Source organism: Hirundo rustica, chromosome 16 (genome assembly GCF_015227805.2).
Source record: "Hirundo rustica isolate bHirRus1 chromosome 16, bHirRus1.pri.v3, whole genome shotgun sequence".
Taxonomy (NCBI): Eukaryota; Metazoa; Chordata; class Aves; order Passeriformes; family Hirundinidae; genus Hirundo; species Hirundo rustica.
The window spans coordinates 12,193,702-12,213,410 of record NC_053465.1 but is presented as its reverse complement, the minus strand read 5'-3'; the positions used below and the strand labels follow the sequence as shown (position 1 = coordinate 12,213,410).

Sequence of the window (19,709 nt, the reverse complement as noted above, 5' to 3'; positions counted from 1 at the left end):
CCCAAGGAATAAAGAGGAAGAAAAATGTAACCAGACGTCTCAGTCTTTCTTGCTCTCTTGGCAAGGCAGCAGCTGCCTCGTAGGGCAGGGCAGGGCAGGGCAGGGCAGGGCAGGGCAGGGCAGGGCAGGGCAGGGCCCTGCCAGCACCCCACATGTCCCAGAGGGAGCCCCAGTGATCCTGCTGGGACTGCTGTCCCTCCAGAGACACCTGCTCATGCCACCAGGTGCCCCCTGTGTATGGCAACACCACCACAACACCTGCAGCTCCCGGATACGCAGATCATGGAACCACAGAATGGGTTGGGTGCGGAGGGACCTGAAAGCTCACCCAGTTCTGCTCCCTGCCACAGGCAGAGCCAGGTTTCTCCAAGCCCTGTCCAGATGGGATATTAAGGCTCAAGTTCTGCTGACAGCGTTTTCAGAAGAATCCAGTACTGGTTTCCACAAACATCAGCAATAACCAGGGCCCTTAAAACCCCTTTTTGTTGTACCTCCACATGCAGAGCCAGGGCTGGGGGCACGTTTGATGCACAGTTGCTCTGGATGACCCAGACTAGCAGCTCACCTCACCTGCTTTTTCCTCACCTGTTTTTTCCTTACCTACCCACGCTGACGAGGGAACTGTTTCCTTTCCCTGTTTTCTGGCTGTTCTTCCTCAGTCTCTCAGAGCAAACGTGGCAGCAATCCAGGCAAAGCCAGGAGATGTGCAAGCTCTGCTCCACGCTGCCAAAGAGCAGCCTCTGTCATCTGCCTCACAATCAGCCTCCTTAAAATTGTTTGTAATGATTTTTGCCTGGTTTTAAAATGTATTAAAGGCGCTGTACATCCAGTGAGACAGCAGCCAATGGGATCTAAAATTAGGCTGACTAGGCCAGACAAATATAAACCCATTTCTTTTCTTTCCTAGGATCTCGCCTCCGAGTGAATACGAGGAATATCATATTCTACTCGAGAACATCACGCATTTCAGGGAATTATTTGAGTACAGGTTTTACATAATTGGCTTTTTTGTCTCATGGCATACTGAACTTGCATAATGAGCTCAGTGCACTCACAGCAACCCATTGTTGGGCTGGATGGATTTGGTGGAGGGTGCTGAGCCCAGGGTGTGTTACACAACGCTGTATAATGCATCATAAGCAGGTCAGGAGATAAGGCAGCCCAAAAGCAGGCGCAGACAAGGAAGAATTAGCAAAAAGCACTCTAAGAAATTAATTCAACCTGGCTTCAGCTGAGCCAGAAGGACCCAGAGCAGGAAGCAAACTACACTCTGTACCATGCTTGTTCCCTTTCAGATTTTGTCTTAGAGTATTTCCCTTGTGCTCAAAACTGAGGGAGTGGAGTTAAGGGATTAAACAAATCCTTTGGGCCACACTTCACCTAGGTGATTTTTTTTGCACCACATTTTCCAGGGTTTCAAATCAAAAGACACGTCCTGCTGGTGGCACGTGGCATTCACAGCCATCCTCTGCTCTGGGGTGCTGTGGTCTGCAGGAAGGTCCCTCAGCAAAGCCACAACGGTGACACAACCCATCTGCAACCCAGACTTTTTCTCCCAAATATACCCTGTTTGGGTTATTTTCTCTCATCAGCAGAGAGACATTTTCCGGAGAAGCCCTGCATGGCGCTCACCGCCCGGAGCACACCAGCAGTGGTGTGGGCCAGGCACCAGAGACACCTCCAGGAGCACACCCCCAGTGCTGAGGATCACATGCTGGAACTAAAGGGACAATTACAGTTTTTTCCTAAATGCCCCCCAGCACCCCTTGCTTTGCTCCATCTTCCCACACAGACCCAAAGTCCTTAACCCCAGGCTCTGCTTTTAGTGTGGGAGCTCCACAGCGCTCGGGATGTTGGTGCTGCTCATGGCCCCAGACCTATAAAGGCAGAGCAAAGAGCAGTGAGAGCTCTTGGCACCCTTCCCTTCTAAGTGTGGGTATCAGCCAGATGAAATCCTCACCGGCTGGGCCAGACCTGGTACTTTTGCTAAATTTATTGTTATTTCCTGTTGCCAACACCACTGAGGTACAAAGCATCATCACAAACCTACTCTGATTTGAGCTCTCATGCTTCCTGAGCCAGGCTTGGGACCCCAAAGCAACTGACAAGGAAACTGCAGAGACTCAAAAAATCAAAAAGTAATAAAGCCCAGCAGAGCAGTGCCCCCCCTCCCCATCACCCAGATCTGATGTGTGTGATTAGCACGAGGAAGGCAGGGATGTGGGGATGGCTTGCATAATGTGGTGCAATCCAGCACCTCCCCCAGGGTGCCCAGCTGCTGCAGAAGCAATTTCACAGCTCATCATCCATTATGAGATTAAAATAATTTTTTTTTTTTTTTTTCATCCCGTGAAGTATTAATAAATTGTGCAGGCAGACCAGAGTTAGTGCCATTTACACAAATGGTACTGAATCACCCACCTAGTTATTTCTTAATGGATTGAGTATCTGTGTTCCTCCTTAGCCTGTAATTTAAAAACCTAAATGCACAAACCTGTTTATTTGTCTCATCAGGCCCTGATCCAGCACTTACTGAGCCTGGGGACAGTGGGACAAAAGCAGAGCTGCTGCCTCCCCTGGACCTGCCCCAGCACTTCACAAGGGAAACAATACCAAAACATCCACGTCCATCGATGGGAAGAGGGAAATGCACCACAAAAAAAGCCCCAGCTCACGTTGAAATCCCTCCCTCCTGGGGGCAAAACGCACTGAGGCATTGCTGATGTACTGCAGGCTCCTTGGTACATGAGTGAAGATGTAAAGCTGTAGTCAGAGCACCACTAATGGCTCTTTGAACATCCCTGCTTTATTATGGTATCAGACGAGGAAGGCATGTTTAATGTTTAAACTTCCAACAACAAATGCCTTCAGCAAATATGTTTTATGTATTTATTCAGTGCTTCTTAAGTGCCTGTCGCCTCAGCAGCTGAGGTGCTGCTTACCTTTTTTTAAAATATTTATTTTATTAAAATAAAGGATGTACCACAGCTTTGTAAAATGCCACCTCCTCCCCTCCCTTCTCTACTCTTCACCCCCAGGAGCAGCTTGAAATTCTTCACCCATGCATCCACTGCCAAACATATCAGGATGCCAGGAAGCTGCTGAAATGGGGAAAGGAAATTAACTGAAATCGCCAGGGTGATAAATCAGCTTCCAGTGTTATCCCAAAGATCCTCATGCACCCTCAGCCCCCAGATCTGGCTCTGGCACGTGGGAGATGTGCCAAAGCCGAACAGCTCTGCCAAAGCAAACCCTGAGGTGGCACAGACAGAGCATTGACCTCGTGCCAGGGGCAGTGACGGGCTTTGGTTGGCCGGGGGAGGTCTGTGACAGATTAACCAGGGTTTGGGATGTCTCACTCTGTGCAGACCCCAAACATGCACACTGTGCATGTCAGCAATGTGCCACAGAATCACTGAGCTCGGAGAAGTCCTCCAAGATCATCAAACCCAGCCTCTGACTGACCATACCCCCTGAAGCCAGTACTCCCAGTACTCCCAGTCCATCCAATGTCAAGGTAAGAGCAGCTGTGGTTGCCCTGGATCCCTGGCAGTGCCCAAGGCCAGGTTGGACAGAGCTCGGAGCAGCCTGGGACAGGGGAAGCTGTCCCTGCCCATGGCAGGGCTGGAACCATGCGAACTTCAAGGTCCCTTCCCACCCAAAGCATCCCATGATAATCACACAGGATCTCTCTCTCCACCTCCTTTGCATTTACTGAGAGCCACAGTTATGACTCTTCCTTCACAACTACAGCTCCGAGAATTTTGTTCTTTTCCTCCCTTACCCGGAGCAGAAGCTGCCACGTCACAGGAGCACAAAGGTGCTGGGGCTGTTAGGGAAAGCAGGAAGCACCAAGACACTCGTGACACAACTGTGAGAACTGGAACGTGGTGCATGGCCAAGCAGCCAAATCCCCAGAGTAGGCGTGAAAATCTCAGCCTTAAGCCTCCAATATGTGAATTTTGGGAAACAAACAGATTTTATCTTTAACAATTTGTCCTAGGTTACAATGTAAAATGTGCCCAAAGTATGTATTCTATCACCATCTACATGAAATGTTGTTGTGCACCACTGTTTCCCGTGCCCCCTCCCTCCAGACTATCTTCTGTTAATGGCCCATCAATACCGCCCTGCATGACTCATAGATAACTCTCCCCAGGAGCTATCTCTGTTTAATAGGCAATCAAGGACCCATTGCAAAACTGATAAAATGATATCAGTCCATTGTGAGATGCTCCGCCCAGGGGGAGGAGCCAAGCATTCCCACCTGGATATAATCGGGGCCTTGGGACAGCACAGGCAGCCTTACCCACTGGATTCCCAGAGGACAAGAGCTACCAGACCTTTCTGCAAGAACACTGCTTCAACAAGACCACTTCATCTGGACTGCTACCACCACGGTTTCAGGTTGTATTCTGACTCTGTCAGTGATCTTTTGTACCATTGCATGTGTTTTATTTTATTTTACTTTTTTTTCCTCTCCTATTAAATTGTTTTTTCTGACTTGGAGTCTCTCGCTGGTTTTGCCTTCAAGCCAGCACACAATTTTAACAAATTTTTTTTTTCTTTAATAAAACCAGGCTTATATATGATATCTATAAAAAGGCAGGAACACACATGTGGCTGGGAGAGGCTCATCTATGCCCTAAATCAGACACTCATCAAATTTCTTCTAAAGCATTAAAGCAACCTGGACAAAAATGAGCAGTGAGAGTAGGAACCATCCTTTCAGGAGGAAGGCAAAAAGGAAAACCACCTCACTAGTAATCAAAATAGCAGTATTTCCCTAAAGTAAGGACAACTGTCCATCGAGGAGGACAAATCAAAATAGCAATAGTAATCAAAATAGCAATATTTCCCTAAAGGAAGGACAACTGTCCATCGAGGAGGACAGCCAGGGCATCAATCTGCTGCTCACAGCCAGGACCAGCTCCAGTGCTGGCACTGGCAGATCTGCAGGCCATGGACAGCGTTTGTGGACACAGGGGATGGCTTTGCAGAGGGAAAGGAGGTGCAAGAGGGCTCACATCCACACCAGCCTGACCCTCACCACACCACCTGAAGGCCCAGCCCAACACCCAAGGCTTGAGGCGAGAAGAGAAACCCAGCCCCAGCTCTCCAGAGGCCAAACCACCTGAAACTCTCCATTCACTGAGCAGATGGAGAGGTGTTCCTGCTATTTTCACTGGTTTGGAAACACCAGGCAGAGCCTGAGCTGTTCCAAAAGACTGGGCAGAAGTGGAAGAGGCAAAACAAGAGGGAGAGATGCTGACAGAGAGGAGGGCTGCACATAACAAAGCCAAAACATCAAGCCCACGGTAAAAATTCACATTTTCCGGGTGTACTCAAGGGCTGCAGCTGCAATCTGTCAAATCCAAGGCCACACAAGGCCTGGATATTTCCATAAACCTGGGCTGACTCAGAGCCAAGTGCTTCTATTGCCAATCCTAGCCAATACCAAACCGAGCACCTCGAGTTTCCCTTTTGATACCAAAAAGCATCAGCCCAATCTGACCCCAAATACAACCAAAGTGGGGCACATCCTTTTGAGGGAGATGAGTAGCTAAGTTTGTCTGCAAGCTAAGCTGCATCAGCTTTCACCACTTCTCCTCCCATCCCTATTCTTGATATCAAAGAACAGGAATCTCTTTCCAGACTGAAACAGAGTGAGAAAGAAATCAAAAATCGGGGATTGCATGGCCAAAAGGAGAGGAAAGCAGGTGTCTCTAACAGGGATGTTGCAGCACTCCTCGATGCAGAGGTCTGGAAATCAGGACAGGCTGAATTCCACTGCATGCTCCACTCGCTGTGTTTCAAAAATTAAACACCATCACATGAACTGCTCAGAGCACTCCAGAGTTTCCTGCACTTCACAGTACATCTTTCCTTTTTTTTTTTTTTTTTTTTTTTTTAAATTTTTTTTTTTTTTTAATTGTTTTTGGACAGCCAGTATCTCTGTCTGAGCACGGTAAGATCCTTCCTGGAGCTGCATTCGGGTACCCAGTAACGTGCTCTCAATACCAGTGTGGGTTCCCAGGCTTGTTCCCAAAAAACGTGACCTGCTGCCCCATCTGCTTGGAGAAGGGATGGGCATCGTCCTGCAGCTGCATCCAGCCTGGAAACAAACACCTTTTGGATATTCGCTTCCAAGCACTAGGAATTCATGAAGCCTGGGAAAGAAAGCTTCTCAGGAGAAAAGCAGCTCCCACGGGGAGCCCGAGCCCTCAGCACCACGTAGGTGTGTGGTTTTGTTTAGAGGTCATCTGGAATTCTTAAAATAAATTTGCTAAATTGTCTTCCAGAGACTGATGGCTTTTCTTTTTTTTTTTTTTTTTCCCCCTCCTTAATAAACTTGCAGGGGTATCTTTATTGTTATGTCTAATTTTAGCGAAAACTAACATTTCCTGAGATTCAATTCCTCTCATAATTGTTGGAAGGAAACTAAACTGTCTGCTGTAAACATTCACTGTATTGTGTGAAAAGTATCTTTATTACAGCCCACTGAGAATACTGATAAAGTTCCCGATCCTAGCCTTTCCTCACTTTTTTTTTTTTAGAGCTCATTCTTTTCTCTTACCATACCCATTAGTGTCAGTTCAAACATTCTGCGGGCGAGATATGAGAACTTAAAATATATTATTTAACAATCAAGGGTGGAATAAAGACTTGTGAGTGGTAAGATCTTTTCTGCCTTCCCTTTTGGTGCTTTCTATTATAGAAAATGAGGATGGCTATTCCATTTGTCTGCGTTCGTGCTCAGAGTTGATGTAAAATATCTCATTAGTTTAGTCTGACATATATTCAATACAGTCTATGTACATTTTTTTTTTTTTCATTCTATTCTACAGCTACAAAATGATACTAAATTTCATCAGATTGGAATGAAAACTGTGGTCTTGGAACATTTCCCTTTAAGGGTCTTATATTTATTCAGAATTCATGAATCATTTTCCAGTAATACAACTATAATTATTCTTAAAGTGTTATGTTTGAAGGTTTAATATGAAATACTTGCAAAAAGCTCTTTTTCACTTTGATAGTTTGTAATCTTCATGGTAATCAGATCAGTTAGCTCCTTCCCACAGCAGCCAGGAAAATACAATTTAATATGAATCTCATACTCTTCACTCATGTTTTAATTAAAGTAATAAAAGCCAAGTCACATTTTGCCCTTTACGGTGTACACAGATGTATAGACCCGAGCTAGACAGCATCAGACCCTCACTCTTGATGGCAGCTGATGGATTTGATACTTTGAGATAAGTTTAATTCAGGCTGGCTCAGAGGCTGCTGATCATGGAAGTGGTGTCAGTGATGGGTGAGACCCAGCGCAGCCCTTGGCAGAACTGCCAAACACGTGAGGGAACAGGGACCAAACGTGGAGCTCACGGAGCTGCTGTGACAACGTCCTTCAGCTGGTCCCGTGTCACAGCTCACCTCCCTGGGAAAGCCTCGCAACTGCTCCAGAGTTTGGGTTCCCACCCCGGCTCTGAGCAGCGTGGCCTGGTGTGTCACCTGCCAGGGAGAGATTAAACCTTCCCCAAAGGAGCAGAAGCACAGGGGAGTGGTGGCATTGACTCCCCAGCCAGCTCAGGGCCTCTGCTCTGCCCAGCGAGGGCAGGTCAGAGCGAATGCCTGGCTCTGAGCACAAGGAGCTGGACAGCTGCACTTGGGATACACAGCCCTCATCATCCTCATGAACACTGGGATACACAGCCCTCATCATCCTCAGCAACCCTGGGATACACAGCCCTCATCATCCCCACCAACCCTGGGATACACAGCCCTCATCATCCTCAGCAACCCTGGGATACACAGCCCTCATCATCCTCATGAACACTGGGATACACAGCCCTCATCATCCTCACCAACTCTGGGATACACAGCCCTCATCATCCTCATGAACCTTGGGATACACAGCCCTCATCATCCTCAGCAACCCTGGGATACACAGCCCTCATCATCCTCACAAGCCCTGGGATACACAGCCCTCATCATCCTCATGAACCTTGGGATTCACAGCCCTCATCATCCTCAGCAACCCTGGGATACACAGCCCTCATCATCCCCACCAACCCTGGGATACACAGCCCTCATCATCCTCACCAACTCTGGGATACACAGCCCTCATCATCCTCAACAACCCTGGGATACACAGCCCTCATCATCCTCACCAGCCCTGGGATACACAGCCCTCATCATCCTCACCAGCCCTGGGATACACAGCCCTCATCATCCCCACCAACCCTGGGATACACAGCCCTCATCATCCTCACCAGCCCTGGGATACACAGCCCTCATCATCCTCATGAACCTTGGGATTCACAGCCCTCATCATCCTCATGAACACTGGGATACACAGCCCTCATCATCCTCATGAACACTGGGATACACAGCCCTCATCATCCTCACCAACCCTGGGATACACAGCCCTCATCATCCTTTACCAATCCTTGGATACACAGCCCTCATCATCCTCACCAGCCCTGGGATACACAGCCCTCATCATCCTCATGAACACTGGGATACACAGCCCTCATCATCCTCATGAACACTGGGATACACAGCCCTCATCATCCTCATGAACACTGGGATACACAGCCCTCATCATCCTCCAGTGCCTGCAGAGCCCTGACTTTATGGAATCACTCAGGCTGGAAAAGCCCTCCAATATCATCAAGTCCAACCTGTCACCTATTGCCACCTTGTCACCCAGCCCAGAGCACTCAGTGCCATGGCCAGGTGTTCCGTGGACACCTCTAGGGATGGGGACTCCAAACATCCCTGGGCAGCCCCTGACAATGTCTGACAACTCCTTCAGTGAAGAAATTCTTCCTGATGTCCAATCTACATCTCCCACGGCACAGTATGACGCCATTTCCTCTTCTATTGATATTTACCTGTTCCCAGAGCCCGACCCCCCTGGCTGTCCCCTCCTGTCAGGAGTTGTGCAGAGACACAAGGTTCCCCTGAGCCTCCTTTTCTCCAGGCTCAGCCCCTTTCCCAGCTCCCTCAGCCCTCCTGGTGCTCCAGACCCTTCCCCAGCTCCGTTCCCTGCCCTGGACACTCCAGCCCCTCAATGCCTTTCTTGTGAGGGGTCCAGAACTGGGCACAGCCCCCGAGGTGCCCCAGCAGTGCCAGCACAGGGGACAGTCACTCCTCTAATCCTGCTGGCCACCCTGTTTGGATACAGATGCTCTGCTGATGGCCCTGCCCTCGTGGGGCTGGAATGCAGCCCAACCCTGCACATGCCCAGGGCAGCCTCAGAGCTGACACAGAGAGAAAGAAGGGCTCATTCTGTCATCAGCCAAGCCAACAGAGGGGCTTTCCTTCCTGCCCAGGCCTTCATCCAGATGCTGAAGTGGAAAATAACATTTTCCTGCTGGAAGTAAGTGGCTCCTCAGTTAATCACTGTGTGGTGACAGCAGACCTAAACATCGGCTTGGGATGGGTCTCTGATGAGGAGGGAAGAAGTAATCAATCAGCTGAGAGAGGAAATCCCAAGAGCAATGGGCTGGGTATTTTCTTCCACTTCTGTGGCCCATGGAGCTGCATTTCCACAAATAAACAGAGTTTTCCAGAGCGATTGCCCTGAGGTCCATCAGAGAAGCAAACCACCCTCTGCAGGAGCCAAACCCAACCTCCCCAACAGGACACAGGAGGAAATCCTTGCTCAGCGCAGCTCCTGAGGGCGATGGGGCTGCACTGTCAGAGCCCAGCACCCACCCTTGGCATGCACAGGCATCCCTGTCAGGTTGTGTCACAGCGGGAATTCAGGAGACGCCTGCCCAGGAATTAGCTCAGCACAAGGAGCTGCAGGATCCGAGGGCACAAACAGCTGGATAAACAGTGGATAAAAGCTCTGGGATTGCCTTTGGCTGAAGTGACTCCAGGCCGGCCCAGGAGCAGCAGGAGCTGACCAGAGGGGCCGTGGCGAGGGTTTGAAGCACACACAAGCACCACACCAACCTGAGAGCTGTGCTTTAAAGGGGATCTGCTCTCTGCAGAGCCGCCCCAGGCTGTCCCCCAGGCAGGCCTCCACCTTGCCCTGGGCCATGCTGACCATCAAAGACAGCAGCCCCCTTCACACCGTGTGCATCCCTTTACAGCAGTGAGCGCACATGGGAAACCCTTGACAAAGTGACACTTTCCTGGTTAGAGCACACCACCTTCCTCCTTCATCTGCTGCTCTTCTACGAGCCATTGCAAGCCCATCACGGCACAGGAGCCAGCCTGCACACCAGAGTTACTCCATCTCCTTCACCCTCCAGCACACAGGGGGCATTCCTGGGATCTGGGATACACCTTTCCTTCAGCCCCACTGGTGGGCATGATTTTGGCACCAAGAACCACCCATGTCCAATCCTCTGTCAGAACTCATCTTGCTATCAGTATTTGCTATATGGAAACCTTCAGCTCAAGATGCAGCAGCTCAGGGGGATGGACATGGTCCTGCTGCTCCTTCTCTGTCACCCCCAGGTTCCCACCACCTCCCCAGCTGCAGCTCTGCTGCCTCCAGCCCTGGGCCAATCTCCTGCACAGATTGTTTTTTTATTAATAATTTTTAAATGTTTCACTGTTTACAGACCTTTTCACTGCAAAAGAAACCCCAGCTCTGGCCAAAGATCCTCAGGCACATTGTGATTCCACATCTCACAGAACAAGGGCTACAGCCAGGTGTGCTGCTTAATACATACATTCTTTTTTGGGTCAAAACCATTCTCTGAGCTGATTCATATCTCAGAAAGCCTTGGAAAGATACAGGAAAGACAAGGAAAGGTGACTGCTGGGGCTGGCCAGAGCTGGTTGTGGTCTCCAGGGGACCTTGGAGAGTGGTGGATGCTGTACCCAGCCCTCATACTGGTGTGTGTCCTCAGTGCACCTGAGGATCTCCTGCTCCCTCCTGACTTTGCCCCTAAACCCAAACCTATCAGCAAACTCCTTGGTGAATTATCTACACACAATGTTCAGCCACCACAACAGTTTCAGTGTTTCCCATCCCTACCAGGAGCTCTGTGCCACCTGACTGGTGTCTCCAGCTGTCTTGTCTGAGATGCTGTTCCTTTTCCCCTTTTTTTTCCCCAGAGTGAGTGCAATAGAAGCAGAGACCATCCATTTTGGTCTAGGAATGGCTCAGTTGCATTAGTTTTTCACTCTGGGATGCTTGGTGGCTGTTTTTCAAACACCCTATTGCTAAAAACTTAGGAGTCCCTTGAGACCAAGGGTTGAAGATGATGTTCACTCTGCTTGTAATACAAAAGGATTTATTATTATTATTATTTTATTTAAACACCATAGCTGGCCTTGCACTAGCAGTAAAACCTTCCCTTGCTATGAGTAAGCTACAGGAATCGCTTCCTGACTGCACCTTTCAAAAATTTCCCTGTCACACAGGAGTTCATGCAAAATTCACAAGCCTGGATCATCAGCTGTAGTTGTGCTCAACTCCCAAACCCCTCCTGGAAGGGTTTCCATTAGCTGCTGATTATAATAAATGACATGTAACACTCTATTGTTCATTCTAAAATAGTACATGAGATTCCTCCTGAACCGTCTGCTGAGAAAGGCGTTTAGTATCTGTCAATGTCTCCCCTCTATTTTTTCTCCTCCAGCACAACACATGAAATTATACAGTATTACTCAAAGAACAGCAGGGAAAGAGCAAAATCTGTATCTTAGCATGGGGGCCTGCAGTGCACACTCCCAAACTCCGTGTAATCCCCTTTCAACTGAGTCTATACAAACCTCTCTCTTCTCTTCCCTTCACTAGGGGTCCTTTATACACACATATCTGTGTGTTCTTGCAGTATTTGCAATGTATCCTTCTAAAAGGATTGGGGAGTCATCAGTTATTTACTTTCAGGTGTGCTCTGCCCCTGATGGGGCCAATTCCAGACTTCAAAAATACAGCTTACTTGCAGATTGGAAGAGACCAAGATTCTGCACGGGCACAAGAGAGTGAAGTCCAAAGAGCACAAGACTGCTGGAGATCCAGGAGCACCAGAGCTCTCCATGCCCCCCTTTAAAAAGGAAGCCATATTCCCCCTTTTTTAAACCCCTCACTTACATGTGACTGACCAACCTCTGATATCATCTGTTCCTGCGATCAACAGATCAAGCCAAAAATCAACCCCATCTCCCCAGTTATTGACTCAAAGGGTGGTGAAGCATTGGCACAGCTTGCCCAGAGCAGCTGTGAATGTCCCATCCCTGGGAAGATCCAAGGTCAGCTGGGACAGGGACCTGAGCAGCCTGATCTCATTGGAGATGTCCCTGCTCCTTGCAGAGGGATTGAATTAGATGACTTTTAAGGGTGCCTTCCATCCCAATCCATTCTGTGATTCTATGAATGTTAAAACATGTTTCTTTGTGTGCAAAGTATTAATTAGAAACACCGAAGTTCATTAGGGGATTTGAGTGGAAATTGCACAAAGAATAACCCCACCATAGGCCCTAATTTTCTGTTCAGGCCTCTCTATAAGACTCAGGAGAAGGGTCACCCTAAGGAATTGCTCAGCCACGTGTATGATCTCCTGGGCTCTTCCTGCCTCTCTTCTGGAGCAGTCCCAGGTTTGAGGCAGTGGCGACCACGAGCATCCTGCTGTGCCAAACGGGACAAAGGGCTGGAAACTCCTCCAAATTCACACATCTGGTAGGTCAGAGACCAGCTGCCGTGAGAACATCTCACACCTGAGCAACTGCACGTTGCTGCTTCAGTGTCAGTGGGAGAGCAGCCCCACCACCGATGGATTGAAAACCAGGGCCCACCTTGGTTCCATTTCACAGCTCCTGCTCTGGAGGGCGGAGCGAGAACGAGGGCAGGGTGACCCACACCTTCATTAGCAGCACCCAATTACCCTCACTCTGCCCGGGGCTCCACGGCCACTTCAGTCACTGTGCTCTGGCTCCGTGTCCCCAGCAGGGATGGGGAACCCCTGCACTCACGTGGGGCTGCCCCAGCCCCAGGTTTGTTTTATCAAGTGTTGACATTCTGCTGTGATTCAGTCAAGATTGGTGGGAACACGTCTGCCAGTATTATGACAAGGTTTGAAGGCATATTTTATAGCAGAGGCTGCCAAGACGAGCTCTGTCTCGTCTGGAGCGTTAGCAGAACACGAGGAAGGTATCCATAGCTTCCCACACATCATTAATTTCTAATTATCCTATCTTTGTTTTCCGCATTATCACTTATTTACCAAACACAGCTTTATCGGACCTCCGAGTTCCTTATAACCAGCAAAGCCATTGTTATGTTAAAACCAACGTTCTAAATGTTATTTATTATTTGATAAACCTTGTGTAACCCTGAATGAGGACATTAAACGGCAAGAACACTACTTCAAAATCCCATTTTAAATAAGTCACCGAGACAGCTGTGCCTTTATAAAACACATTAGAGTGGCACTCAGAGCACATATGGCTCAGGGATATATACAAATTATACAATTTCTGTCATTCGATCAAATAAGAGGGACGTTTTGACCCCAGAAATGAGTCAAATGTAAGTTGTAATTCCAGCCCCAGTGGAGGCCCCGGTGGTAATGGATCCTGACGGCTGATCAAAGAGCCCTGACCATTTGACCCACCAGATCAGCGACTCACTGTATCTATTATGGCTAATACAGACCCCAGCGTGGAGATGCATGGAGGCAGGGAGATAAAGGGCAATAGATACAGTAGATAAACGTTGATTTACACACACGCAGGCACAGGGACACCGCAGATGCAGCCCACGTGTGCGGGAAGGGGCGGCCGTGGCTCACCCCACGCTCACCCCACGCTCACGTTCACGCTGGAGCCTGGCTGAAGGCAGATGCTGTGGATGTGTGTGACAAACATCACCTCTCCTAACTGCATCTCCCTCGGGGTGTCAGCAAAACCCCTGTGCCCAGCAGGGCTCCCCGATTCACACACAGCCGGGGAAAATCCACCTCCCGTTTTACACACTTCCATAGCCCCACGGAAACACATCCCTGCCCATGGATTCGCTTTCTTGGCAGTGCTACTCAAACTCACTCTAATGCCCAGAGCCCAAAGTCCCAAAGTCCCTTGTGCTGCTCTACACATCAGGTGAGACACTTGGCATCATCTGCAGCGGGTGTCTCACCATGTTTGGGTGAAATCCTGCCTTTTTCAGCCATAGAATTCCAGAATGGATGGGTGGGAAGGGACTTTAAAGCTCATCCCATTCCACCCCTGCCATGGGTAGGGACACCTTCCACCGTCCCAGGCTGCTCCAAGCCCCACCCAGCCTGGCCTTGGACACTTCCAGGGATCCAGGGGAAGCCACAACTTCTCCAGGCATCCTGCTTTTTCAGTTGTAGAATCCTGGAATGGTTTGGGTTGGATTGTTAGAGACGACCCAGCTCCACACCCCTGCCATGGGCAGGGACACCTTCCACCACCCCAGGCTGCTCAGGGCTGCTGAACAAACCTGGCAGCCAAGGGCTGACATTTTGGACACACGGATGGGCAGCACGAACCTGCCAGCACACAGGAGCAGCATTAGGAGGAGGGAATGATGTGCAAAGAACTTTGTCAACTCAACTCTCCTATTTTCAATTGAACTGTCAAATTTTCAACACTTCTTAGCAGTGGGTCCTGTCTGTGCCCTCAGTTCCAAAAGCAAAGAGCTGCTTATTCAGTCTCCCTGGCCTGAACAAACCACAGTGGTGCTGAACAGCCTTTCCATGAGGAGTCACACAAATTAACTTGCTGCGCCAGAAACGGGCTGGTTGCTCAGCTGGAATAAGCCATGCACTGAAATCTCCTGGGATTAGGCAGAGCACAGGATCCAAACTGTCCAGGGATAATCAGCTCTTTCCTCCTTCGAGCCGCCTGCTGCCCTGCTAGCAGCCAGAGATGTTCATGGAGGGAGAGGAAATGCAGCAAACACCCTCCATAATGTCCCTGCACTGACCAGGTGCACAGTCACATCCCTGATCCCAAAAGCCAAGGGAGAGCGGTCCCCAAAGCCATGCCAGGGCCTGGCAGTCCCCACAACCCCATCACAGCACCCCAGCTCCCTGACAAGGCAGCTCCTGCATGTCTTCACCCAGCACAGGGAGGACGTGGATACCTCCTCACAGGGGATTCCCAGGCGTAGTTAATCCATGGTTTTAAAGCACCCATGGACTCTTCCTGCAAGTGCAAAAGTCTCGGTGCCAAGCAAAACCAACTTCATTCCTGTCCTGGAACTTCCCAGCCTTTCCCTTTCCTGGTGTTACTCTCCTTATCACAAAGATCTTAATAAATATTTTTTCCCACTGATTTTAAAGGCGTTTTTATTCCTCTTACCAGCACCGTTGCACTTTTACTAATCTTTCAGAGCACTTAATATCTGTGTATTCCTTGGGATTTTCACATTACTTAATTCTTTGCCTTTGTTTGGGGAGAGGGGGTGGGAAAGAAAAATGGAAAATTGAAAGGGGTGAGGAAAGATGCTCTGCTGACTCCACGAGACACAAGAGATACCTCACTCATCTCGGGGGTCAAATGTCCACGATGGTTTGATCGGATGTCAGCTTGCATTTATACCCTGGCTCCTCCTGAAGGTTGAATTACATTTCACATTTGACTCACTTCTGGGGTCAAATGTCCCTCCTATTTGATGGAACAAGAGGAATTATTTTCCCCAAGCAGGTCGTGCTGGTGTGAGCTGTCAGTGCTCTCATTATGTTTTAGGCTCTTTTATTTCTGCATTTTGCCCTCCGCTGAGTCCAACCCCTCTGGGATGACAAGAGCTGCAGCCGTGGCACAAAAGCCATCCCAGTAAGGAAGGTGAGGGGAGGGAAGAGGGCACCAGGCTTCCATATGTTTTGGACGGTGTTTTGTGGGGGTTTTATGTGGGTTTTGTTCTGGGGTTTTGTTTATTCTTCCCCTCAAGTTGGCAGCTAGGCAGGGAATAATGAAGGAGAGACAGGAGGACCCTGATCCTGGCTTTATCACACTCTAGCCATGAGAAACTGCAGAAACCCAGTGAGGTTTGGGTTGAAAGGGACCTCAAACCTCATCTCATCCCACCCCCTGCTATGGGCAGGGACACCTTCCACTGTCCCAGGCTGCTCCAAGCCCCAATGTCCAACCTGGCCTTGGACACTGCCAGGGATCCAGGGGCAGCCACAGCTGCTCTGGGCACTCTGTGCCAGGCCCTGCCCACCCTCACAGGGAACAATTCCCTCTCAATCTCCCACCCATCCCTGCCCTCTGGCAGTGGAAGCCATTCCCTGTGTCCTGTCCCTCCATCCCTTGTCCCAGTCCCTCTGCAGCTCTCCTGGAGCCCCTTTAGGCCCTGGAAGGGGCTCTGAGCTCTCCCTGGAACCTTCTCCCCTGGGCTGAGCAGAACTTCCTTAGGATCAAAAACCAGACAAGGAGCTGAGACAAATCTGCTGTCAGAGAGCTGCAGGATCATGATGGAGAAAAAGCCCAACCCACCAGGCTGATCTATTGCAGTGTGGTGGTTCCAGCCCTGAGTCTGTAAAATCTCCCTTTGTCTTGAAGGAGCCCAAGGGCTGGTGGATGTCCCACATGGGCTGTGAAGGTATCTGGTGGCTAAGCAGCCTCTGAGGTCAGATTGTGAACCCCGCTCCTGCTGTTTAATGTACTCCTCCGGGTTACAACAGGTTTAGCAAACAATAAAAAACCATCTGGAACCCCCATTTAAATAACAGAGTTGTGTCATTAGTGCTGAAGTCACGGCCAGGGCTGTAAAACCAGCAAACAAGCGCTGATGTGCCGGTAAATAAAGGGAGGTGATGCACCAAGGAGGGTGAGGAGGAAGCTGCTCCTCATCCTCCTTGGCCAGAGCTCATGCTGGGTGTGAACTGGGATCCTCACCTTCTGTCCCAGTTCCACTCCTGCCACCCCAGACGAGGTCATGGGGGGTCACTGCAGCCTCCCAAGAGCCCCAGGTGCCCCCCTGCAGCCTGGTACCCCTGTACCAGCTGCTCTGACTGTCCCACACCAGCGCAGGGAGGGAACTGCCGATGCCAAACAAGGCAAACTTCCCCATTTATTTTCCATGTCACTCTCTACAGTGCTTTTGCTGGTGGAGGAAGAGCAGCACAGCCTCTGAGCAGGAAGCCATCCCTGCAGTGGGGGGTTCCTGCCCTCCTCTGCCAAGGCAAAGAACCTTCCTCCCCCTCCATCCTTAACTGCTGCTCCAAAATGGGAAATAAAGGTCAGCAAGCAAACAGAGAGCAAATGAAGAGTAAACTCCTGTTGCCCAGGTTACAGGGATCTAAGCTGGTTTGGTTGATCCTTCTCCAGGATCAAACTAGGGACATGAATCCTCTACCATATGCTAATCCCTGCTTTCCTTTGGGAGCCAACCCTCCTCCTTGAGGTGCAGGAAACCATTCCCAGCCCCACAGCACAAGGGAAATGGGGTGAGACAGGTGCTAAGAAGGAAACTCAAATGGTTCATGCTGGCCACAGCTCTGCCCAAATCCAGCCTGGCCCTGCAGGCACATCATGGCCAGGGACTGTGGCTGGTCCCTGTGCCTGGTCCCTGTGCCAGCACTGCCAGCCCCTGCCAGTGAAATCCTTGTCCCTTGGGAGTTCTTAAAGGCAAAGTATCTACAACAACTGCCCTGTGATCATCCCCAAGATGTGGCTGTGTGCAGCCTGGGGGCGACAGGGCTGACCCCAGATGGGGCCCTTAGGGATGGCCCCATTCTTTCCCATATCTTCTCACCCTCTGGCAATTCCTGGCTCTAAGGATCAGCCCCACGCCACTGTTGGCTGAACACATATTTGTTCCTGCCAAATCACTCAGCAGCACAAAGTTTGCTGTTCCTTCCCCGCCCTGGAACTCCTCCTCACGCAAGAACAACCTCTCCCCACGTGCCAGCTTCCAGAGCAGGAACAGCCCTCCTGAGCAATGAGCCACTGCACTGCCCTGCTCCAAGGAGGCAAACCACAGGATTTCATCCTGTTCCCAGGGTAATAGGGATAGAGTTTAACCCCTGCTGCTGTTGGAGCACCGTGCACGACTCACAAGTTTGCAATCCACGGTGATGTTCCAAACCACAGGGGCACCCTGTGGGGCTGGGTCTGTGGTCAACAAAGCAGCCCAACGCAGCCAAAAATGGGATGCTGGGATGTGTCAGGAAGGAACTGCCACCTTCCCTCCCAAGGCTGCACGTGAAGAGATGCTTCGTGCTGAGGGTGCAGCAGCTCTGACCATACCAGGCAGCCCCTGAGGGTCAGGGAGACAGAAAATCTTGTGCTAAAGTCCTCCTGTCCCAGCAGGACCTAAATATGGGTTTAACTTTATAGAATCACACAACTGGGTTGGAAGATCACCTTAAAGATCATGTTCTAAACCATATACAGGTTTAGGGCCCCACTCCATGTTTTTTCCATGTGTATCCAAGCCCAGAGAAGGCTCAGGCAAGACATGAACACTTCTATTCTCGTCTCCCACACGTGGGTTTCCAGCTCCAAAACAGGAACCCTTTGATTCCCTTTTCTCCCCTGTTAATCTATTCAGTGACAGGAAACACTCCACATGAGGGAGGGAGACACCTGAACTGCACACAATACTTGGAAACTTCGCTGTGTCCAGAAACACCAAATGCACCTTCATTTTGAGTGAGGCATGCTGAGGCAAAGCTTTTCAGTAAAGCTTTTCAGGAGAGCCAGGCTCCAGTGACAGGCAGCAGCACCAGGATGGAATTGCATCCCAATCCCTCCACCAAGGGCATCCACTGCTCCTCGGCAGCAGCAGGGCTCTGACCTCCTCCACGGACACTCCTGATGTCCCAGGAGGGCAGATTCACAGCAAGCTCCTAGGATCTGTGCTTTAGTCCCCTAAAAGTCTCACCCCAGTAAAACAACACTTACTTGATTGGCCGATAGAAATTCCTGGGCGTTGTCGTTCATCCCCATGTACATGTTCTCCCCATCAAACTAGAAAGGCAAAAGAAAGAGTTAATAAAATGCCATCTGCACACCACGCTCCTGTGCATCCCAAATGCCTTCCTGGCTCTTCACTTCAAGAGCCAGAATTCCCATGGGAAAACCCTGAGCTGCTGTTTGAACACTTTGGAGTGTGTATGAGCACACCTTCATCCCAGTTATTGCAACGGGACATGATAACACAGCATGGATATGGGATCTTTTCAGGGAAATAAAGAATGAACCACTCCAAAGAAGTAAGTCAAATGTGTCAAACACACAGATGCACCCTGCAGCAAAGATCACCCAAAAGAAGCTGCTGCTAAAATTCCCACTAGACCATCAGTCGGATATAAAAACCAACTTCCATCGATGGAAATGTCCAGACTTGGGCAAGTCTCGTTCCATCCTCTTACAAACCTCTACATAACCAAAGCAAAGCTCCTGCAGCAATGCAGAATCGCTCTGGAACACTCAGGAGAGGTCTCTGTGCAAAGCCTGACACATCCATCCCCTCATCTCCCGTTCTGCCGGCTGTGCCAGGACTCTGCCCCACGGCTGGGCCGGGCAGCCCGAGCACAGCTCATCCTCCTGTGTCCCCACAGCTCCAGCACACATCCCATTGCCAGCTGCCAGTCCCCTTATCCAGCCACAAACCCCCCTGGAGAGCCACAACTCCTCTCACTAATTAGCTACAACGGGAGCTTTTCACTCGCTCCGATTCCAAAGGAAGGAAAAAAAGCCCTCCAGGACTGTCTCCGGCTCGAAGTACGGCTGGGGCAGGCCTCAAAGCTGAGTTCACAAATTAA

General features: G+C 49.9%; 1 protein-coding gene across 2 annotated transcripts in view; it reads right to left on the bottom strand.

Annotated features, from left to right (window-relative positions):
* Positions 1-19,709, bottom strand: part of TOX2 (TOX high mobility group box family member 2) — a 153,935-nt gene that overhangs the window by 70,865 nt on the left and 63,361 nt on the right. For both annotated transcript variants that reach the window (XM_040080068.2, XM_040080067.2), the window contains exon 2: positions 18,847-18,912. In XM_040080068.2, the coding sequence (XP_039936002.1) occupies positions 18,847-18,912 (66 nt within the window). The remainder of the gene's footprint in view (positions 1-18,846; positions 18,913-19,709) is intronic.